The 23,613-nt window shown below is 48.9% G+C and overlaps 1 protein-coding gene across 2 annotated transcripts; it reads left to right on the top strand.

Moving 5' to 3' along the window:
- Positions 1-3,672: 3,672 nt before the first annotated feature.
- Positions 3,673-23,124, top strand: RMDN3 (regulator of microtubule dynamics 3). Of its 2 annotated transcripts, none has more exons than XM_004055999.5 (13): positions 3,673-3,926; positions 4,219-4,412; positions 6,817-7,009; positions 7,423-7,566; positions 13,733-14,015; positions 14,846-14,948; positions 18,820-18,880; positions 20,438-20,513; positions 20,971-21,048; positions 21,287-21,385; positions 21,672-21,725; positions 21,809-21,889; positions 22,417-23,124. In XM_004055999.5, exons 2-13 carry the CDS (start codon positions 4,226-4,228, stop codon positions 22,468-22,470), a joined length of 1,413 nt encoding a protein of 470 aa, XP_004056047.1. In that variant the 5' UTR covers positions 3,673-3,926; positions 4,219-4,225; the 3' UTR covers positions 22,471-23,124. The 2 variants fall into 2 exon arrangements, with proteins under 2 accessions (XP_004056047.1, XP_004056048.1); XM_004056000.5 differs by having other exon boundaries at positions 3,676-3,810.
- The last annotated feature ends 489 nt before the right edge of the window (positions 23,125-23,613 follow it).

Here is a 23,613-nt window from a genome sequence, read left to right as displayed (position 1 = left end):
CTGTAACCTTGAGCTCCTGGACTTGAGGCATCCTCCCACCTCACCTCCCACATGCCACCATCCCCAGTAAATTTTTTTTTTTAATTTTTTGTAGAGACAGTCTCACTGTGTTGCCCAGGCTGGTGTCCAACTCTTGGCCTCAAACAATCCTCCTGCCTCCGCCTCCCAAAGTGCTGGGATTACAGGCATGAGCCACCGCACCCGGCCATAAGCTACATTTTAAATCTGCAGTGAGATAGTGCTTTACAGGTTAGCAAAAAGTAAAATAAATAAATAAATTTAAAATGTTAAAATCTGTAAATATCAAGTGTTGGTGAAGATGTCAACAATCCCACTACCGTTGGGCTTGCAAGTTGGTGTGAATGATACCCTATGATGCAGCCAAACCTCTCCTAAATAAACCTCAGGAAAACTCACAGCCATCAGGATACATGTACAAGAATGTTCACAGCAGCACTGTAACCAGTAAAAAACTGGAAACAGCCCTTATAGCTATCAAAATTAGACTAAAAGTTTTTGAGCTAGGTTGAGTGGTTCACACCTGTTAAGTCCCAACACTCAGGGAGGCCAAGGCAGGAGAACTGCTTGAGCCCAGGATTTTGAGACCAGTCTGCGGAACACAGTGAGACTCCCATTTCTACAAAAAAGAAAGTTTCTGGCTGGGCATGGTGGCTCATGCCCGTGATCCCAGTGCTTTGGAATGCCAAGGCAGAAGGATCGCCTGAGCTCAGGAGTTTGAGACCAGTTTGGACAACATAGTGAGACTCTGTCTCTACTGAAAAATTAGCCGTGCATGGCAGCACACACCAGCAGTCTCAGCTCCTTGGGAGGCTGAGGTAGGAGGATAGCTTGAGCCCAGGAGTTCAAAGCTACAGTGAGTGGTGATTGTGCCACTGCACTCCAGCCTGAATGGCAGAGCAAGACCCTGTCTCAAAAAAAAAAAAAATTATATATATATATATTTCTAAAAGGGCTGGGCATGGTGGCTCACGCCTGTAATCCCAGCATTTTAGGAGGCCGAGGCAGGAGGATTGCCCAAGCCCAGGAGTTTAAGACCAGCCTGGGGAGTACAGGGAGACCGTGTCTCTACAAAAAAATTAAAAAATTAGCTGGGCATGGCGGCATGTGCCTGTGGTTCCACCCCCGGCTGAGGTGGGAGGATATTTTGAGCCTGGAAGGCAGAGGTTGCAGTGAGCTGAGATCATGGCACGCCTGGCTAATTTTTTTTGTATTTTTAGAAGAGACGGGGTTTCCCCATGTTGGCCAGGCTGGTCTCGAACTCCTGACCTCATGATCCACCCACCTCGGCCTCCCAAAGTGCTGGGATTGCAGGCATGAGCCACTGCACCCAGCCAATTTTTGTATTTTTTAGTAGAGATGGGGTTTCACCATATTGGCCAGGCTGTTCTTGAACTCCTGACCTCGTGATCCGCCTAACTAGGCCTCCTAAAGTGCTGGGATTACAGGCGGGAGCCACCGTGCCTGGCCTAGAGAAAGAATTATTTTTTAAGGCATCAAGAACCTTAAACGTTATACACAAGGGTAAGGCCACCATCCCAAGGCATTTGACTTGTCACCTCTCTTGGAAGAGCCGGGGTAGATGAGGCAGATGTTCTGGGCAGAGGGCAGGACAACAGTTTGAGGTCTGGTCTGCTCTCTTCTCAGGCTGGGCTGTGGAGGGGGTGGGAAGGTGGGCAGTGCATATCTCAGGCAGCCAGGCCTTTATTACATTTGCAAAGCTAGTCTGCAGATGCAGCACAAGATAAAGAGCTCTGTCCAGAACCACCCACCACACTGCTGATTGCCCTGGCAGACACATGCCTGCCAGATAACATCTTTAATATCCAGGGGGAAATGAATTCCCCTGCTTGGTCTGCCCATTTGGCCTAGCCTCTCATCACAATCCGTTTATCTCACAGAGCTGCCGCCCCCCCCGTACAGAGAGGAGAAATTGTTCTTCTGCCACTGAGCTTTCTGCCACAGCTGAGAACACACTGTCAAAGTGGCAGGGCTGTCGGTCACGCCTTCTTTTCTTCCTTCCTCCATTCAGCTTTTATGGATGCTTTTGCATTAGAGCTGCGCCAGGCACAGGGGACCTGGGATGAATCAGGAGTGAACCCCATCCTGGAAGAGTGGGCAGTCCAGTGGTGTAGACAGAGTAGAAAGCAAATAATCACAGAACAGAGTGTAATGGGTCTGGTGCGGTGGCTCACGCCTGTAATCCCAGCACTTTGGGAGACTGAGGCGAGCAGATTACTTGAGGTCAGGAGTTCGAGACCAGCCTGACCAACATGTAGAAATCCGGTATCTACTGAAAATACAAAAAGTAGCCAGGTGTGCGGGTGCAAGCCTGTAATTCCAGCTACTCGGGAGGCTGAGGCAGGAGAATTGCTTGAACCCAGGGGCGGGGGAGGAGGTTGCAGTGAGCCGGGATCGCACCACTGCATTCCAGCATGGGCGAAAAGAGCGAAACTCCGTCTAAAAAAAAATAAAAAATAGTATAATGGAGGCAATAGAGCCACAGGAGCAAAGCAGGGTGAAAAGCTTAATTTCACCAAGGTGGTGGTCTGGGAAGGTTTCCAGAGGAAATTTTTATTTCCTCCAAAATAAAGTGTATATATATATATACTTTATATATATATAAATATATATTTTTTGTTGTTGTTTTTGTTTATTTGTTTTGAGAGGAGGCCTCACTCTGTTGCCCAAGCTGGAGTACAGTGGCGAGATCTCGGCTCACTGCAACCTCTGCCTCCCGGGTTCAAGCGATTCTCCTGCCTCAGCCTCCCGAGTAGCTGGGATTACAGGCGTGCACCACCATGCCCAGCTAATTTTTGTACTTTTAGTAGAGACGGAGTTTCGCCAGGTTGGCCAGGGTGGCCTCGATATCCTGACTTCTGTTGCCCAGAGTGATTATGGCTCACTGCAGCCTCGACGACCTGGGCTCAAATGATCCTCCCATCTCAGCCCCCAGAGCATCTGTGACTACAGTCACGTGCCACCGCGGCCGGCCTCCTGTATTCTTATATGTATACAATATCTCACAATTAAAGGGTAAATAAATATAAGATCTAGTCAAGGGTATTGGGAGGACTGGCCTAGATATTTCTTTCACTAAACTAAATTTTAACTCTTAAGAAATGTTCACAATAAAATTGTTATCATAGTCCATAAAATCGGTCTTTTTAGTTGCCACAATTATAAGAAGTTGCATACAATTACAAGAGTAAAACAGAATTATAAGACAGCACGTTAGGTTTAAGATTTATGGCCGGGTGCGGCGGCTCACGCACTTTGGGAGGCCGAGGCGGGCGGATCGCACTTTGGGAGACCAGGAGAGCGGGACCCAGTCTCTACAAAATAAAAATAAAAATAAAATGTGGGGAGAGCGTGACGTTTTCCAGGTACAGAGGGGGAGGTCCAGGCAGAAGCGCAGGTAGAAAGTGTGAATATGCTGAGCGTATTCCGGGAGCAGCAAGTTAAGCCGGTGTGACCGGAGGGACATGGAGGCCTGGCTGCCGGACGGTGAGGGTGATTGCGCGAGCGTCCGCCCAAGAAGTCTCCCTGCCTTCCCGCCTTTCCCCTGTCTTGGGCCCCTTCTTGCTTTCCTTTCGCGCTCTGTGCTGACTCCGCCCCTCCGGCGGCGCCCGTGGCTCCGCCCCTGAGGGAAACAGACAGGGGGCGGGGCCGGCGCGGTCATCTCTCTGCGCCTTCCCGCAGGGCGCCGAGCAGCTGGCGCCGCCTGCCTGACGTCACGGTCACTGACAGCGTGAGCCCGCGGCGGCTGCTGGCATGGTGGCTGGCGGCCGGGTAAGGCTCTGAGTGGATCTCCTGCCAGGCCAGAGCGCCTTCGGGGGCCGCGGCGGAAGGCCAGGAGTTTGCAGCCAGGGCGGCGGGTTTGTGGTCTGCAGTGTCGTGAGGCTGAGGTGGGGGTTGAAGGCCCAGAAGCCGGACTCTGTGACCCGGGTCGGGGGGTGTACTGGAGGGGCGGCTACGTCCAGGCTGGGTGAGAAGAGAGGCAGTGGGGCCCAGGAGGCTGGAGGAAGCCTTAGGGTTCAGACTGGGGTGCACGTAGTCGGGAGCTCAGGGTTTGGGCAAGGGGATACATGCCGGGGTTCAGCCTTGAGGGTGGGTTTACCGGGTTCACGAATCTCTCTCTCTCCTTACCCCCGCCCGCCCGCCTGCCTGCCTGCTCCCGGTGACTTCTGCTGGCCGCAGGCGCAGCATGTCTAGACTGGGAGCCCTGGGTGGTGCCCGTGCCGGGCTGGGACTGTTGCTGGGTACCGCCGCCGGCCTTGGATTCCTGTGCCTCCTTTACAGCCAGCGATGGAAACGGACCCAGCGTCATGGCCGCAGCCAGAGCCTGCCCAACTCCCTGGACTATACGCAGACTTCAGATCCCGGACGCCAGGGTAGGAGCCCGTCTCCTGAGACCGCGGTCACTGCAGACTAATGGGCCTGAGGTCTGGGCTGCTTTCGGTGGAGACTGTGGGACAGGGTAACGGAGAGAAGTGCTTTAGGGTTTCACTTTTTTGGAAGCTTGTTGAAAAAGCAGTCGTCGGGCCGGGCGCGGTGGCTCACGCCTGTAATCCCAGCACTTTGGGAGGCCGAGACGGGCGGATCACCTGAGGTCAGGAGTTCAAGACCAGCCTGGCCAACATTCAACCAGATGTCAACATGGTGAAACCCTATCTCTACTAAAAATACAAAAATTAGCCGGGCGTGGTGGCGCGGCCTGTAGTCCCAGCTACTGGCGAGGCTGAGGCACGAGAATCGCTTGAACCTGGTAGGCGGAGGCTGCAGTGAGCTGAGGTTGCGCCACTGCATTCCAGCCTGGGTGACAGAGTGGGACTCTGTCTCAAAAAAAAAAAAAAAAAAAAAAAAGCAGTCGTGGTTTTCTCTACTCTTTCGCCTGTATTCACAAGAAAGTATATTTCAAAAAGACTGTTTAACTTTCACTTTTAGTTCTGGCCACAATAGTGCTATGTGGGTATTAAAGGCACTTGCTTAGTGTTGGGTGAGGTGTGTAATAAGTAGAGGAAAAGTCCAAAAGAGGGCAAAAAGAATAATCTTGTAGGGATTAAAAGTCTTGAGGCTTATGTATTAAATCATATATTAGAATTTGAAGACAACTTGGCAACTATCAAGACAACTTGGCAACTATCTCATTCAAGTTTTTTTTTTTTATCCCTCCTATGAGGAAACCAAGATTCAAAAAGATGGTATAACTTTCCTGAGGCTGTCACAGATTAAGTGGCAAGGTTGGGCCTGGTCACCTGGTCCAGTGGACTTTCTACAGCATAGGGCTAGGAGCACGCTTAATGCAATTGAAGCTGAATGTGGCTGGCAGCCTGTACAGCTGAAATGAGTAGTTCTTGCAGATTTGTCAATTCATTTGAGCAAAGGATCTAGGGCTGGTTCAAACTACTATCATCTTTGTGCAAGAGGAGTGTTTTTTTCTTTTCTTTTCTTTTTTTTCTTTTTTGAGATGGAGTCTCGCTCTGTTGCCCAGGCTGGAGTGCAGTGGCATGATCTTGGCTCACTGCAACCTCCGCCTCCCTGGGTTCAAGTGATTCTCATGCCTCAGCCTCCCAAGTAGCTGGGATCACAGGTGCGTGCCACCATGCCCAGCTAATTTTTGTATTTTTAGTAAAGATGGGGTTTCCCCATGTTGGCCAGGCTGGTTTCCAACTCCTGGCCTCGGCCTCCTAAAATGCTGGGATTACAGGCGTGAGCCACCACACCTGGCCAAGAGGAGCGTTTACATTATCTCACTCCCATGCTAATTGGAAATGAGTGTTTTCACTGATTGCCAATGTTAGATGGTTTGGAAAAGTTAGTTTTGGAGTCTTCAAAGAGCTATCACCTTAGATTGCAAATGATTGTCAGCATTTTATAATCTTGTGGTAATCTAGTATTGGAGTGTGCTTCCTTCCCTTGTATTTTGTTTGTAATTGCTTCGCAGTAGTGTTTCTTCTGAGATTAGAAGAAAGTGGCCACATTGCCAGGGATCTTTCTTGCACTACATTCTTGAGCAGTATTGGATGTATGTTGTGGCCTGGCCTAGTTTTTTACCAGATTTCCTTTAAGAAGGGATTTATGCTTGCTGTATTGTAGGGTCCTGCCTCTCTGGTTTCTTTTTTGTTTTTGCATTTTCCAGTTCAGTTACCATAGGTGGCTGTCACTTTGCTAGCATTTCACTGCTGGAATTTACTCTGAGATCTAGGGTTGGGTCAGCAGGGCTTAGTAACGGTGTCTTTCCGAAGCAGTTTGGATGGGCTTTTTCTGGTGTACCTTTTCTCTTAGTAACTGCCCCCTTTCTCCTAGTCCTTCTCTGATATACTAAATGAAGTTCTGGGAGAAACTCCAAGTTTTCCCTACTATTCTTTGTGAAGTGAGAGATCAGAATTTGAGGGAGCTCAGTTTTAGTTTTAGTTTTGCTATGTGGTTGGTATTGACTCCTTGGTATTGGGCACTATATGGTGAGGTGAAGGTTTTTTTTTTTTTAACTCTAGCAGGACAGCTGTCCTCCTTCAGGTTCCACACTTGGGCAGGCATGTTACATTATCTGTCGTGGTGTGCAGCATTCCTGAAGGGCCCTGGTGTGGAAGGTTCTTGGAGCAGAGGGCTCTTGTTTAGAGATCCCTGGGTAGTTTCTTGAGACTTGTTACCATGACCTGGCTGTGAACGTGTGCTATCTGAGCGTCACTGGGCCTTCTCTTCCAATGGAAAGCAGGTATTCTTGAATTCTGGGTGTGAGATCTCTTCCCCACTATATTCCTGTGTGTCACTGGCTCCCATTCGTTCCCCCTTCAGTGATGCTCCTGCGGGCTGTCCCAGGTGGGGCTGGAGATGCCTCAGTGCTGCCCAGCCTTCCACGGGAAGGACAGGAGAAGGTGCTGGACCGCCTGGACTTTGTGCTGACCAGCCTTGTGGCGCTGCGGCGGGAGGTGGAGGAGCTGAGAAGCAGCCTGCGAGGGCTTGCGGGGGAGATTGTTGGGGAGGTCCGGTGAGTAATGCAGCTTCTTCTGCTTTATCCCTCCCCTGCAGCTTTTCAGCTGGGGTGTGTTCTGGCCTTCGCTGTCTGTCTCTAAAGAATAAACCACTTCTATAGCTTTTAGCCTAACCTGGGTTGAAGCTGTACATTTGGTACCTCGCCTTGCACATGCTCCTTGCTGCTTCTGGACTCTCATGGTTGATCTGTTGTAGCAGCTGAAGAGCTCTGTTTGCCTAACGTAGTCTGTTCGTGCGGGCTGGGCCCAGGAAGCTGCCCTGCTTACCCTCCTGAGGGTTAGAGACTTAGGATTTTCTCTGCTTTTAGCCCTTTAATGAGGAGCAGTAGTAAGAGGCACCCTATGGTGAGCAGAAAGACAAGCTGGATGGGACCTAATGGTACCCTTCGGGATGGGGCCTGCTTTCCAGATGCCACATGGAAGAGAACCAGAGAGTGGCTCGGCGGCGAAGGTTTCCATTTGTCCGGGAGAGGAGTGACTCCACTGGCTCTAGCTCTGTCTACTTCACGGCCTCCTCGGGAGCCACGTTCACAGATGCTGAGAGTGAAGGGGGGTGAGTTGTCTCTCTTGGAGGCAGTTATGGCTACAGCCAGGTTGTGTTTTGTAAAAGTATTATCAATGGAAAATTCAAACCAAGCTGCTGCAAATGATTTTTGGAACAGGTAAGAGTATAATAAATACAGAAGAGTTGAAACAAAAAACCCATCCAATTTATGTCATTCAGACAAATGTAGATGTTAATAGCAGTTATTGCTTGCATCTGTTATCTTAGTTTATTACATAGTTATGATATATTATTTGGGCATTTTTCTGTGTTATCACAAGGACTTGATAAGCATTGTTTGACTTTGTTCCTTTCCTTGGGTGGCTGAGCTGGTATACGGAGATGTCTAAGCACGAAGCATGCTCCTCCCTGGGAGTCACCCTCTTCCCACAGGGGAGCCTTGCCTGTGATCCTTTGCATTTTTACAGGTGGGAGGTGGATGTCCTGAGTTCTCAGTGGCCCAGGAGGGCTGACGATAGGCCTTTCTGTGAGGCGGGGCAGCTGGCAGGAGTCTGGTGGACAGCCTCCTCCAAGTCTGGTCATGCTAAGGGCGTTTTGAGTTTAAACCACTAGCACCACTTTGAAACTCTGGTCCCAAGGATAGAGCGTGATGTTGTCAGTAGCAGCATCTGACCCATCTGACCTTGTCTGCTGCTAGCTCCAGTTATTCAGGTAGCCTGTGTGAGGCCTAGAGGCCGATTTCTCCTTGTCCAGCCTTTATTCTTCTCAAGGGAAAGACTGGTGCAGAGAACAGCCAAGTTTTATGCTGGATCAGAGGAATTAGCTATAAGCGGGCACATGGAAACTAGAAGTTAAAATCAGTCCAGGCACGGTGGTGGCTCATGGGTAATCCCAGCACTTTGGGAGGCCGAGACAGGAGGATTGCTTGAGTTCAGGAGCTTGAGACCATCCTGGACAAGGCAGCAAGACCACGTCTCTACATAAAATAACTACCTGGGGGAGGCCGAGGTGGGCGGATCACCTGAGGTCAGGAGTTTGAGACCAGTCTGGCCAACATGTTGAAACCCTGTCTCTACTAAAAATACAAAAATTAGCCAGGTGTGGTGGTGCATGCCTGTAATCCCAGCTAATTGGGAGGCTGAGGCAGGAGAATTGCTGGAACCCAGGAGGCAGAGGTTTCAGTGAGCCAAGATTGTGCCACTGCATTCCAGCCTGTGAGACAGAATGAGACTCCATCTCAAAAAAAAAAACGAGCTGGGCATGGTGGCATGGGTTGGTAGTCCCAGCTACTTGGGAGGCTGGGAGTTTGAGGATGCAGTGAGCCATAATTGTGCCACTGCACTCCAGCCTGGGTGACAGAGCGAGACCCTGCCTCAAAAAATAAAATAAAATGTAAATACTAGGTGATAGGAATTTTTCAGCTCCATTATAATCGTACGCACCCACTGTTATATGCGCAGTCCGTGGTTGACTGAAATGCCATTATCACCAACGCTGGATTTGATGACTGCTCCGGGGTCTCCAGAAACCTGTGGAGTGGTGGTGAAGAGCTCTCTGCTCCTCCATGGGGGACTGCTGTTGCCTGGGTTGTCAGATCCCTGTTATCTGTATTCTCAAGGGCAAGCAGAGGTGGCCCTTTTCTATTGAGTTTACCTAAATGGCTCTGGGCCAAGAGATGCTTCCAGAAGTTGTGTTAAAGAGGGGACAAAAATGAAATTAATATTTGATACATCTGAATTGAAGAGAGAGACGGAGGAAGTAGTTGATAGTGGGCACTGAGATGTAAAGAACATCTCTGCAACCCAAGGAAGCAGGCCACGTGGGTGGGGAATTGATGTTTGAACTCTGTAAGGAGGTTGAACAGAAGGAGAGGTCACAGCTCTGCCCAAGATCAAAGAAAGCTTGAGGCCCTTCACAACTGTTTTTGTTTTTGTTTTGTTTTGTTTTGAGACAGGGTCTCACTCTGTTGCCCAGGCTGGAGTTCCGTGGTGCCATCACAGCACAGCAGCCTCAACCTCTTGGGCTCAAGTGGTGCTCCTGCCTCAGCCTTCTGAGTAGCTGGGACTACAGGCATGTGCCACCACATGCCCAGCCAATTCTATTTATTTTTTTTGTACAGATGGGGTCTCACTATGTTGCCCAGCCTGTTCTTGAACTCTTGGCCTCAAGCAGTTCTCCCACATCAGCCTCCAAGTGCTGAGATTACAGGTATGAACCACCGCACCTGGTCCTCTTTGTGATGATTTAAAGAAGTTGTACTAGGCCAGGCGCGGTGGCTCAGGCCTGTAATCCCAGCACTTTGGGAGGCCAAGGCAGGTAGATCACCTGAGATCAAGAGTTCAAGACCAGATGGCCAACATGGTGAAACCCTGTCTCTACTAAAAATACAAAAATTAGCCAGGCATGTTGGCAGGCATCTGTAATCCCAGCTACTTAGGAGGCGGAGGCAGAAGAATCACTTGAACCCAGGAGGTGGAGGCTGTAGTGTGTCAAGATGGCACCACTGCACTCCAGCCTCGGTGATAGAGCAGTACTCTGTCTCAAAAAAAAAAAAAAAAAAATTACTGAGGCCGGGGTGTGGAGGCTCATGCCTATAATCCCAGCACTTTGGGAGGCTGAGGTGGGCAGATCACTTGAGGTCAGGAGTTCGAGACCAGCCCGGCCAACATGGTGAAACCCTGTCTATACTAAAAATACAAAAATTAGCTGGGCGTGGTGGTGCGCGCCTGTAATCCCAGCTATTCCGGAGGCTGAGGCAGGAGAATCACTTGAACCCAGGGGGTGGAGTTTGCTGTGAGCCAAGATTGCACCACTGCACTCCAGCCTGGGCGACAGAGAAAGACTCCATCTCAAAAAAATAAAGAAGTACAAACTTCTGGGGTCAGTGGGAGCCAGAGCAGTTAACCAGGGACACCTGGGGGTCCTTCACTGCTAGGGGTGCTCACTGGGACTCCCAAGGCCACAAGGAGCAGGCCAGGGCTGCCAGACACCTGTGATGGGGCAAGGGGAAGGGTGGATTTCTTAATTATAGCGCCTTCAGGCTGTGTCCCATGCCCAGTCCCGTGGCATGAGAGCAGGTGGTGGTGCAACACTGTGTGGTTGAGCCGGGTGTTCTCTAGGGCAGTGGCCGTGGTGAATGATTCTTTGTGCCATGGTCATTGCCATGTAGGTCAAGGGGGAGCTCTAGGAGTCTACAAACTCTGAAATGGCTTTGAACATGTGTGTCTTGGGGCAAGGAGAGCTGCTTTGAGGGATGAAGGGCTGAGATTTGATGGGCTGCTTGATTTCACTGAAAGCTGTATTCCTTCCTTCTTCCAAATAACAACTTTGAGGTCTCAGGAGATTGAGGCTGGCAGAGGCAGAATCACTGTGCAGCTCTGTGAGCTTGTTCCCCGGGCATTGTACCAAACACAGCTTGAGTTCCCTCTGTCAGAACCCAACTTGCCCTAAAACACCAGCTCCTCCAGCAAGCCTTCCCAGGCATCTCAGCCAAGAGAAATTGCCTGCAGCCTCATCGTGAAGACTCCTTCTTGGGCATTTATGACCTCATTAAGTTGGGTCTTATCTCAAGGTCAGGGTCCATGTGCCTGGTTATCTTTGAAGGCCTCATACTCAGTCTCTAACATGGTTTAGGTTAAGAGAAACTTAATTGCCAGGAGGGGAGATGTGTGTAACTGAGTCCTTCATTACTGCTTAAGAGTAGAGTGGCAGTCTCTTTGCTCAGAGGGAGCCTTGGGTCTCTGGCCCACTGTGGGAACTCCTGTCCTCCGGAGTGCACAGGACCAAAGGGCCTTTTCAAAGGTCCCTGCTCGTCTCTGGCAGATCTCAAAAGCCTCAGGGTATGTTAAAAGGGTCATTCCTCTCTGGTAGATTTCTCCAAAGGCTGGCTGGGTTAGTCTGGGAGGTGGAAAGTGAGAGAGAATGGTGTAAATGTGGTAGCCCTTGGCATGTGATTAATCTCTTCTGAGGCCCCAGAAGCTGCCTCAGGCGGTAGGGTTTCAGATTGTTGAGGGTTCCTTGAAGTGGGGCTGAGATGCAATTAAAGTCCACTTTCTATGCCAGCTTCCCTGGAGCCTCCCTGCCTCACAGGGCTCTACCATCTTTCACTCTGTTTGTGGCAACGAGGCTCCCTGACCTCTCTTCTTGGCTTTGTGAGCTGGGCCTTTAGGATCCAGAGGGATGGCAGCATCGCAGCTTAGGTCCCAGGGGATTCTGTGCTGATGCCTGGGCTCCAGCAGGGCTAGGTCCCTCCCTGGGAGTGCTGGAGGCAGAGAGACTCCTCTTTGGACTCCTGATTGGCTGAGGCAGCCCTCAACTCAGCAAGAAATAGGGTCTCCCCCTCTTTCTAGCAAAGGGAGATGATGCAGTTCCAGCTTTCCGTTCCAGATAAACCATTTACCCATTTTGCATTTGGGCCTGGCTGGGCAGAGGAGACTCTGGTTTGATTTTTCTTAATCTGGCAGGTGCAGTTGGGAGTTTCATTCTCTAGGTTGCCTGTGGGTGGTCTCGCTCATCAGTACCCAGGTTGTTTACGAAATCTAATGACACTTATCCTTGTCCCTTTGATTTCTAAAGGTGTTTTTTTTTTTTTTTTCTAATAACTAAAGGGGAAATCTACTTGGATAACCTCTTAAAAAACAAAGGTGCAGTTAGGAAAGGTTTTAAATACCTTACAAGTTCTTGTAGTAGATGTGTCTGGGGCCTCTTTTTTAGAAGAGGCTGAAGCTCCTCTGTAAGGATGCAGTCAGCACGGACTGGGTACCAGGTCTGGCTGCTCACTTCCAGAACCTTCAGAGCCTGCCACCTTGTGGTTTCTGGTTTTCTGGGCAGGACAGCACTTCTGCCCTGACATTAGGCTGTCAGTTGTTGACTTTATTTGTAGGTGTGTGTGTCATCTCTCCTTCAGTCCTGTTTTGCTCCAGCCACAGGGAGCCTATTTTTTTTTTTTTTTTTTTTTTTTGAGACGGAGTCTTGCTCTGTCGCCCAGGGTGGAGTGCAGTGGTGTGATCTCCGCTCACTGCAAGCTCTGCCTCCCGGGTTCACGCCCATTCTTCTGCCTCAGCCTCCCGAGTAGCTGGGACTACAGGCATCCGCCACCATGCCTGGCTAATTTTTTGTATTTTTTAGTAGAGACAGGGTTTCACCGTGTTAGCCAGGATGGTCTTGATCTCCTGACCTCCTGATCCGCCCGCCTCGGCCTCCCAAAGTGCTGGGATTACAGGCGTGAGCCACCGTGCCCAGCCTTGTGTTTGCTTCTGAACCCCAGAAGTCCTGCCTTTTCCCCTGCTCAGTCCTTATCTATTTTAGGCATTTACGGAAAACACCCTAATCAGCTGCTGGTGGCTGAGATCCAAGAGAAACTCGGCTTCCTCTTTAGTGGGTGCATCAGGGTTGGGGCTCCTTAGGAGCCACCTGGCATATGGCAGCCCCCCAAACACCTTTTCAGGGGGTAGTTTGCATCGTCTTCCCCTTCTTGCTTCTGGCTGCAGAGTGGTTCCTGTCACCTCTCCTCACACCCTTAAGTTCTCAAGGTTACTATGGGCTACTCCTGTTGCGGTTTAGGTTTGGTTGTTGACTTGGGCCAGAGGTTGCAAGTTTGTGGATGTGTGTGGCTGCCCATGGCCTGAGGCTGCACCCACCCATGTTGGTTGTGGCAAGTGTCTCTGACTGATAAGGCAAAAACGAGCAGGGGCTTCTCACATTTGCCTTAACTGTCACAGGGCCTCAGCTGGTTGGCTACTCTTTCCTTCCTGGATCATTTTCCCAGCCCTTAGTTCCCATAGGAAACTTTCTCTCAAATAATGATTTCTGCTGGGCATGGTGGCTCATGCCTGTAATCCCAGCACTTCGGGAGGCCGAGGTGGGCGGATCACTTGAGGCCAGGGGTTTGAGACCAGTCTGGGCAACATGGCAAAACCCCGTCTCTACTAAAAATACAAAAAAATTAGGTGGGAGAATTGCTTGAGCCCACGAAGTGGAGGTTTGAGTGAGCCAAGATCGAACCACTGCACTCCAGCCTGGGTGACAGAGCGGGACCCTGTCTCAAAAAAAAAAAAAAAAGAAAAAAAAGTCTGCCCTTAAGAGGTATGAATGATTGTGATTTGGTGCTTTGGACAATGCCATGTAGAGTGCTTCTTTGGGGGTGAGGGATAGACAGACCCTAGGGGCTCTGAGCTGAATAATCCTCTTGTTGTCCCTTACATTTCTCTGCCAGTTACACAACAGCCAATGCGGAGTCTGACAATGAGCGGGACTCTGACAAAGAAAGTGAGGACGGGGAAGATGAAGTGAGCTGTGAGACTGTGAAGATGGGGAGAAAGGATTCTCTTGACCTGGAGGAAGAGGCAGCTTCAGGTGCCTCCAGTGCCCTGGAGGCTGGAGGTTCCTCAGGCTTGGAGGATGTGCTGCCCCTCCTGCAGCAGGCCGATGAGCTGCACAGGGGTGATGAGCAAGGCAAGCGGGAGGGCTTCCAGCTGCTGCTCAACAACAAGCTGGTGGTGAGGCTCCTGCTGCCTGTCTGCTTCTCCTTCCCTCCCTCCCTCCATCTCTCTGCTCCTGACCCCTGGGGAATGAAGGCCCGTGTGGTTACTGCCCCTACAAGGTGACATGGGACGAGAAATGGTGAGACAGCTGGTTTTGCATCTGTCCCCCGGGTCACATATCCTCTTCCAAGGAGGCCCAGCGTGGACCCTAGGGCCAGTGTACTGCTTGCCCCAGAGCTGCCTCCCCTCTGGGGAGGGGGAGTGTAGTTCTCTGCCTTCTGTAGAGCTACTGCAGAAAGAGCTCTACCTCTCACCTCTAGGGGGAAATGTGGAAAGAACTGTATTTTTTTTTCTCCTCATTTCCCTTGAGGCAGAGTCCAAGCTCCCAGCCCCATTACAAGTGACAACTGTGTAGGTCACTTAACCATAATTCTCTTGTCAGGTTCACTGACAAAACGTATGCCCACCCAGGTATAAATGCCCCCCCCAGAAGTTAGAAGTTTCCCTTTTCCTTTCACACTTTCTTCATGTGTCAGCAAAAGACCTCTCGTGCCTTATGACATCTTGGAGTTGACCTTTCCTCCCAGCAGTTCTAGGAGGCCAGAATGCCCTCACCCCGTGATTGTGCAAGCTACTGGGTAGACAGAGAATGTGTCATACATTAACTGCACGTGGGAAGGGATGACTGGGGGGAAGGCTGCGTGTAGGAGCTGGCCTGATATTGATGACTTTAACATACTAGCTTGTTATGGTATGGGGGAACCTAGGGTGTGGGGGAAGGCCAAGGCCCCCATTCTCTACAGTTGAGGAAAAAGAGGCCTCACCCGTTTCTGTCTGGTCTGCAGTATGGAAGCCGGCAGGACTTTCTCTGGCGCCTGGCCCGAGCCTACAGTGACATGTGTGAGCTCACTGAGGAGGTGAGCGAGAAGAAGTCATATGCCCTAGATGGTAAGTGCTGACAGCTTCCTGTGGGAAGGTGACTAACTGATTCAGGGGTGGGGCTGGCCCATCTGCCTGGGGACCCGGGGAACCACCAAGATGCTGTCAGCAGTTGTGGCTCAGTTACCCACTAGGGACAAACTCTGGCTCCCAAAGACCCTTGCTTTCTCCTCTGGAAGCAGAGAGCAGTCTTTGCTTATCTGTATATCATGCTGATTAGTAACACACGTGCATGTGTTTTTAGGAGTAGTTGTATCCTATCAATGTTATTCGTTTTTCTCACTCTAGCCACAGAGGGCAAAACCTTTTTTCTTAACCTGAGGTTTTTTGCTGCTGCTTAGAAATCTGGTTTCAGTTTTCTGAGCTGGTGGGGCAGGTGTTCTAAGAATATAGCTAGCTTAGAAGACTCTGGAATCCACTTGGCAAGTCTGTTGGCAAAGGCTCCACCCTGGAGGATAGGGTGCATCTGACCTGTGCCAGGCTCAGGGCTTGGCCTTATCTGTCATGAGGTCAGAGAATGCTTGGACTTTAGAGACTGATGTGTCCTGCTGAACTCCACACACTGAGTTAGGTACCATCAATGGGTAATGGGTTTCTAGGTCTGTGGTTCAGTTAATATCTATTTTTTTTTTTTTTTTAAACAGTCTTTCTCTGTTGCCCAGACTGGAGTTCAGTGGCCTGATCTCGGCTGACTGCAACCTCCACCTCCTGGGCTCAAGCAATTCTCCTGCCTCAGCCTCCCCAGTAGCTGGGATTACAAGCACATGCCATCATACCCGACTAAGTCTTGTATTTTTAGCAGAGATGGGGTTTCGCCATGTTGGCTAGGCTGGTCTTGAACTCCTGGCCTCAAGTGATTCACCCACCTAGGCCTCCCAAAGTGCTGGGATAACAGGCATAAACCACTGTGCCCGGCCAGTTAACTGTCTAAAATGGATTTGTCTACCTTTCTATTATAAGTACAGCCTTACAAATATTATTGAATCCTTCATAATGTATACTCAAACAGTACCTCAAAGTTAACATTCTAAACATTTGTAGAATTCTGTCGATGGAGAAAGAACAGACCAATTGAGTAGGATGTCTCTGTAGACCCTCAGAAAAATTCCTGGAAGTTTTAACAAAAGATGCTTATTTATGATTACTTTTTCTCTCCAAAAGTTTGTTTTCCCTCCTAAATTTCAGATGAGGATTCTCAGCTTTTGGGCTGATTTTTGGACTCTTCATGTCAACAACCTTTCCTTTCCCTCTTGATCATTGGTCATCTCTTATTAGTGCTAGTAGCCAGCATGAACCCCAAAGACAGAAGTGGAGGCAGTGGTTAGAGGGGCAGCACTTGGTTGGTCTGGCCTCCTGAGCTTAGCACCCATGGACAAAGCTTTACCTGCTGGAAGTCAGATGACTGTGGAATGTCTTTGAAGGTTCTGCTCTGAGATCACAGCCTTTAAGAATTATCCTTACTGGGTATAAAGTTTATTTCATTGTATCTCTAGGAGCTGGACCACCAGGAGGTAGTCATTCTGTGGGGTCTCAGGCAATGTCTTGTCTACAACACTGTCTGTCTAGCTTGGCAGGAACTAGTTGTCTCATTCTTTGCTATTATTTTCCTAGTGAGACAGTACTTTGAAGAGGGCAGAGAGAAATCCCCAAAGAGGCAGCGTCCCTCATTGGTGGGGCCATGTGGTCCTTCTCTTTGGGAAGAGAGGTAGAGTCTTTCACAGCATCAGTTGTCTTAAGAATGCATTTGTGGCCAGGTGTGGTGGCTCATGCCTATAATCCTAGCACTTTGGGAGGCCAAGGCAGGAGGATTGCTTGAGCCCAGGAGTTAGAGACTAGCCTGGGCAATATAGTGAGACCTTGTCTCTACAAAAAAAAAAAACAAAAAACAAAACTTAAAAAATTAGCCAGGCATGGTGGTGGAACATGCCAGCAGGAGGATTGTTTCAGCCCAGGAGGCAGAGGTTGTAGTGAACTGAGATTGCACCACTGCACTCCAGCCTGGGCAACAGAGACCCTGTCTCAAATAAAAAAAGGAAAACATTTCAGATTAGCCAGTTTACCACTTCAGTGCATTACATTTGTTCCATTTTCTCCATGTTCCCTTCCAAACTTGTTTTCTTCAAAGAATTCTTGGCTGGGTACGGTGGTTCACACCTGTAATCACAGCACTTTGGGAGGCTGAGGTGGGTGCATCACCTGAGGTCAGGAGTTTGAGACCAGCCTGGCCAACAAGGCAAAACTCCGTCTCTACTAAAAATACAAAAATTAGCCAGGTGTGGTGGCACACACCTGTAATCCCAGCTACTCGGGAGGCTGAGGCAGGAGAATCACTTGAACCTGGAGGCGGAGGTTGCGGTGAGCCGAGATCGTGCTGTTGCACTCCAGCCTGGACGACAGAGTGAGACTCTTGTCTCAAAAAAAAAAAAAACAAAAAAAAAAAACAAAAAAAAAAAAACTATGTTGCAGTGTCTTCTCCAGTGCATAGGCATGATGGTCCTTATCTGGTGGTCCGTAAGCTCCAGCCTCGATACTCTTAAGTGACGCTTGTCAGAACTTTCATGTTTATGGGCTTTCATTTCTTTGTTAGAACACTAACCTAGAAAACTCGGGTAAGACTAAGTGAACGTCATCTCTGGTCAGACCTCAGTCCATGTGGCTCTTGTGAAAGAGTTTTGGCCTAGAGCTAATTAATATTGTTGGATCGTGGATCCTTTTGAGAATTTTTTTTTTTTTTTTTTTTAGAGATGGGGTCTGCCTGTGTTGCCCAGATTGGTCTTGAACTCTTGGTCCCAAGCTATCCTCTCCTTGGCCTCTCAAAGTTCTAGGATTACAGGTGTGAGCCAATGTACCCATCCCCTTTAGGGAATTTTTTCAAAGCTGTGATGTCTCTCCCCACTTACTTAAATTTTATACAATTTGAGATTCATGGACACTGCCCCTCCATAGTAAGGTCTGTTGGGGACAATTTCTGATTGTGTTGGATCCTTTTTTTTTTTTTGAGGCGGAGTTTGTCGCCCAGGCTGGAGTGCAGTGGTGCAATCTTGGCTCGTTGCAACTTCTGCCTCCCAGGTTCAAGTGATTCTCCTGCCTCAGCCTCCTGGGGAGCTGGGACTACAGGATGTGCCAACATGCCTGGCTAATTTTATATTTTTAGTAGAGACAGGGTTTCACCATGTTGCTCAGGCTTGTCTCAAACACTTGGCCTCAAGTGATCCACCCACCTCGGCCTTCCAAAGTGCTAGGATTACAGGTATAAGCCATTGTGCCTGGCTGGATCCTTTTATATTTTAAATGCTAAAATCTGCTTCAAGCACATCAGGTGGGCATTATAAAAAGAAGGTAACTGGGGTTTCTAATGACAGATGGGGAAGCCAAGGTGAAGCAGAAGTCATCCCTGAAGTCTTCCCTTAGAAGCCGTTTGCAGCCTTTTCTGAGAGTCTTGCTCTGTCACCTAGTCTGGAGTGCAGTGGTGCAATCTCGGCTCACTGCTACCTCTGCCTCCTGGGTTCAAGCGATTCTCTTGCCTCAGCCTTTTGAGTAGCTGGGACTACAGGCGCCTGCCACCACGCCCAGCTAATTTTTGTATTTTTGGTAGAGATGGGGTTTCACTGTGTTGGCCAGGCTGGTCTCCGACTCCTGACCTCAGGTGCTCTACCCGCCTCAGCCTCCCAAAGTGCTGGGATTACACAGCACAGAGGCATGAGCCACTGTGACTGGCTTCTTTGCGGCCTTTCATTCTGCTCAAGTTCACAACTATTTCCAAACAAGTCCAAGCTGGGCAGGGATTGGTGAGAGCTAAAGCAGCCATTCTTCCCAAAAGCCTTCCTATGAAAGTGTGCATAAGAGCTATGTCAACTCTGGATCTTCCTTTGTCCTACAGGAAAAGAAGAAGCAGAGGCTGCTCTGGAGAAGGGGGATGAGAGTGCTGACTGTCACCTGTGGTAATAACACCCTGCAGTGTTCTGGGAAGAGCCAGCAAGGGCCAAAGCAGAGGACAGCCCTTTCTTTTCTCTGCCTGGGCCACAGAGGCATTTTCCAAAGGATCCAGGAGAGGGAGCTCTGGCTTGTATCTCCACATGCCTCAGTCTACCCCTAGCCAGAGACAAGGGAAGTTTCTGGTAGGGGAGGTGGCTTAGGGATGAGGCAAGCGGGGAATACAAGCTTTTTTTCTGATGGGGCTTGGAGAAATGAGTAGCTTTGTTAAGAGTCATCCTAGCTACAAAACTGGAGTTCTTGGCTCTCAGGAGGCTGGGACAATCTGCAGCTCCCCTATCCTGCATAAGCTCTTCTTTCCCCTGTGTGTGATCCCTGGCTGCTGGTACTTTGGCTTCTTTGCTTGGTTCACGTGAGGAAAAGTAGATGTGAGCTCACCCCCCAGAAGTTTAGTGGTCAATTTATTAGGCTTGAAAAACATCAGCCCTTTTTGTGGTCTCATGTGAGGCAAAGTTCTGTCAGCTTACCTGGGCCAGGGCTAACTCATATCCTGGGGTCTGGTTCCAGCACCTGAGTTTTAGTGAAAATGTTCCTTTCCTTTCCCACCGCCACCCTTGCTTTCCATGTCTCCACCCTCAGACTGTGAGCTAAGTGAGAGGCTGTGTTTCTCCATCTGTTGCTGAAACTTTTGTCTCTGCAAGGGTTCTTCTCAGAGGCCAGGTAACTGTTTCTTGGGTGTCATTGCTTCCCTGGGCTTCCAAGGATGAATAGCTATTCCTGAGGAACAGCTGTTTGGATTAAACATGGAAATGAGCCTCTAGAAGTATCTGATACCCCCTGGATACTTAGCATATACATGAAAAAGCAACTTGGGCTGGTTACTCATCAAATGTCAACTGTGCTGCTAGGAACAATGCTGGGGGGATGGGGAAGTAAGACTGTTTCTGAAGACAGATAATGGGAAGCTGGCTGGCTGGTTCCCTTTGGGAGGGGGGATGTGGGGGAGAGGGCATATATAGGAGGTCTTTCTTCCTCTGGTTCTGTTGGTTTCCAAGTTAACATCAGAAATTCCTAGAATATCCCCTCCCAGCGTGACTGTCCTAAGAAATTGCTTCCCAAGTCGCAGTGATACACCTGTATGCTTAAAGGCTAATGAGACCCACTTTTTTGTCTGCCCAGAAGATAAGTAGTATAGTCAGGTCTCTTATACTTTTATGCTGATTCTTTTCATGCTTTTCAAGTTTTTATTAATGCCTGTGGCTGTACTCCTTATGAGTGTAGGAGAGATTTACTGTGTAAGAGAGATTTACTGTGGTGAACCCAGCTTTTTTTATACCTAGAATACTTTGGAGACTTGTAAGCCTACCATTATCTACTAAAGAATACTAATTGGGGCCAGAGGTCCGTGAAGAATGGGGATTACGTACAGGTGAAAATTAGGTATTTTCAGCTCTAGTTGAGGGTACAGGGATAGGGGACAATGCAACTAGGCTGTGGGCGGGGCATCCATTCCTTGCAGTGATGGTACTCAGCCCTTGTCCCTGAGCTTGCTGCTTCCCCCCTAGGTATGCGGTGCTTTGTGGTCAGCTGGCTGAGCATGAGAGCATCCAGAGGCGCATCCAGAGTGGCTTTAGCTTCAAGGTGAGGACAGGCTTTTCCTCCTTCCTTGTGCTGGCCTATCCCAGATTCGCCACTCCTTTCCAGCTCCCTGCCAAAAACTTTTCTATAGCCTCAGTGACTTGCCTTTCTTCTTTTTTTTGAGACACAGTCTCACTCTATCGCCCAAGCTGGAGTGCAGTGGTGTGATCTTGGCTCACTGCAACCTCCTGGGTTCAAGCGATTCTCCTGCCTCAGCCTCCCAAGTAGCTGGGATTACAGGCATGTACCACCATGCCCGGCTAATTTTTGTATCTTTAGCACAGATGGGGTTTCACCATGTTGGCCAGGACTGGTTTCAAACTCCTGACCTCAGGTGATCCACCTGCCTCAGCCTCCCAAAGTGCAGGGATTACAGGCATGAGCCACTGCATCCGGCCCTTGCCTCTCTTTTAGCAACTCCGGTGTCTGATGTTAGTTTATATTAACATTTTCCCCTTAGGAGCATGTGGACAAAGCCATTGCTCTCCAGCCAGAAAACCCCATGGCTCACTTTCTTCTTGGCAGGTGGTGCTATCAGGTAAGCTGCATTTCAGTGCTTGACATAATGGTCCTAAATGCCTTCTGACACCGATTTCCTTGCCAGGAAGAACAAGATCCTCAGCCTTCTCTGGCTCAGGTGCCCTTTCTTCTGAATGCTAGTATTATTGGTGGTTGAACCCAGCCCCGTTTGACCCTATTTTCAGTATATCCCCAAAGATTTAAAGAAGAAAAAACTTTTAAAACCTCTTATACACACCTTGATCTTTTTGTGGCAGGTCTCTCACCTGAGCTGGCTAGAAAAAAAAACTGCTACAGCCTTGCTTGAAAGCCCTCTCAGTGCCACTGTGGAAGATGCCCTCCAGAGCTTTCTAAAGGTATGAGAGGGGCAGGTGGCAGGCAGAAACACCAGGGTAACCTTGTTTTTTCCTAAGGACATTATTGAGACCCTTAATGGGAGGGGTTTTCCTGGTAGGGGGCAATTTTGTGTTTGCCTGTTCTATGGGAAAATCAGAATCACTTGCACAGCTTATCAAAAATATAGGTTTCTTCAGACCCACTGAATCAGCCACATGGTTGGGGACTAGAAATCTAGTTTAATAAACTTCAGCCTGATTAGAATATAGGAACCTCTTACTGAAATATCTTTGTCCCTTTTCCCAGGCTGAAGAACTACAGCCAGGATTTTCCAAAGCAGGAAGGGTATATATTTCCAAGGTAAACTCATTTGTCTACTTCAACATAGATCTGGGAACTCCTGAAAGTACACAGTATCAGGTTTCACTGTTGTCTCTTTTCAGTGCTACAGAGAACTAGGGAAAAACTCTGAAGCTAGATGGTGGATGAAGTTGGCCCTGGAGCTGCCAGATGTCACGAAGGAGGTAAGGCTTTTTAATACTGCCTGTTGGGCAGATCACCTGAGGTCGGGAGTTCGAGACAGCCTGACCAACATGGAGAAACCCCATCTCTACTAAAATTACAAAATTAGTTGGGCCTAGTGGCACACGCCTATAATTCCAGCTACTCGGGAAGCTGAGGCTGGAGAATCGCTTGAATCCGGGAGGTGGAGGTTGCAGTGAGCTGAGATCGTGCCATTGCACTCCAGCCTCGGCAACAAGAGCAAAACTCCATCTCAAAAAAACCAAACAAAACTGCCTGTCATCACTGAATCATCATGTGACATTTTTAGAAAATAATCTTTCCTAGAGGTCTTATTTCCCTAGGAAAAAAGAGTCTACCTCTAGGGGAAGAGACAGATTTAATAGGCTCCAGGCTATCCTGGGAAAGTAGGAAAAAGACTGTAGCAGAGCTCAGGAAGGAAGCAAAGGGCCCCTCTTCTTAGGTTCCACTGGTTTGGGAAAATGCTGGTTTAAATTTTGAGCCCTAGATTTGTTATTTGTCTCCCTAGGATTTGGCTCTCCAGAAGGACCTGGAAGAACTGGAAGTCATTTTACGAGACTAACCACGTTTCACTGGCCTTCATGACTTGATGCCACTATTTAAGGTCGGGGGGCGGGGAGGCTTTTTTCCTTAGACCTTGCTGAGATCAGGAAACCACACAAATCTGTCTCCTGGGTCTGACTGCTACCCACTACCACTCCCCATTAGTTAATTTATTCTAACCTCTAACCTAATCTAGAATTGGGGCAGTACTCATGGCTTCGGTTTCTGTTGTTCTCTCCCTTGAGTAATCACTTAAAAAAATCAAGATTCACACCTGCCCCAGGATTACACATGGGTGGAGCCTGCAAGACCTGAGACCTTCCAATTGCTGGTGAGGTGGATGAACTTCAAAGCTATAGGAACAAAGCACATAACTTGTCACTTTAATCTTTTTCACTGACTAATAGGACTCAGTACATATAGTCCTAAGATCATACCTTACCTACCAAGGTAAAAAGAGGGATCAGAGTGGCCCACAGACACTGCTTTCTTATCACCTATCATGTGAATTCTACCTGTATTCCTGGGCTGGACCACTTGATGACTTCCAGTGTCCTGGCAGCTTTTGGAATGACAGCAGTGGTATAGGGCTTATGATGCTATAAAACAATGTCTGAAAAGTTGCCTAGAATATATTTTGTTACAAACTTGAAATAAACCAAATTTGATGTTATCAGCTCTTTATTCTTACTTGACACCTCCATAATTGTTTCTACCTACAGAGGCTGTTGCAGGCAGGTTATGGTTAATGCTCTTTACAGTATATGAAATACAGGTATCAAGCTTATTTTTAGCCTAAACAAGGCCTATTGCAACTAAGCAGGTACTCCCTGCCTTTCTCATGTTCATTCTTAGGGCCACGAGCACAAACCCCTAAATCCACCTAGAAGAAAATTTAAGACTGAAAGACTGAGATGCATAGGCTGAGCGTGGTAGCTCATGCTTGTAATCCTAGCACTCTGGGAGGCCGAGGCGGGTGGATCACTTGAGGCCAAGGGTTTGCAACCAGCCTGGCCAACATGGTGAAACCCCCATCTCTACTAAAAATACAGAAAAAAAAAATTAGCTCGGTATGGTGGCGCACGCCTGTAATCTCAGCTACTAGAGAGGCTACGGCAAGAGAATCACTTGAGCCTGGGAGAGGCGGGGGTTGCAGTGAGCT

The sequence above is a fragment of the Gorilla gorilla genome, chromosome 16 (genome assembly GCF_029281585.2).
Source record: "Gorilla gorilla gorilla isolate KB3781 chromosome 16, NHGRI_mGorGor1-v2.1_pri, whole genome shotgun sequence".
In the NCBI taxonomy this organism is placed as follows: Eukaryota; Metazoa; Chordata; class Mammalia; order Primates; family Hominidae; genus Gorilla; species Gorilla gorilla.
The sequence above is the reverse complement of the archived record's forward strand: the minus strand, read 5'-3'. Positions and strand labels throughout refer to the sequence as shown.

Excerpts from the sequence above, each read along its gene's own strand:
- RMDN3 (XM_004055999.5), top strand. The coding sequence starts at position 4,226 with ATGTCTAGACTGGGAGCCCTGGGTGGTGCCCGTGCCGGGCTGGGACTG. Across the intron at positions 7,010-7,422 it reads GAGATTGTTGGGGAGGTCCG|ATGCCACATGGAAGAGAACC; the intron begins GTGAGTAATGCA and ends CCTGCTTTCCAG. Across the intron at positions 21,890-22,416 it reads TGCCAGATGTCACGAAGGAG|GATTTGGCTCTCCAGAAGGA; the intron begins GTAAGGCTTTTT and ends TTGTCTCCCTAG.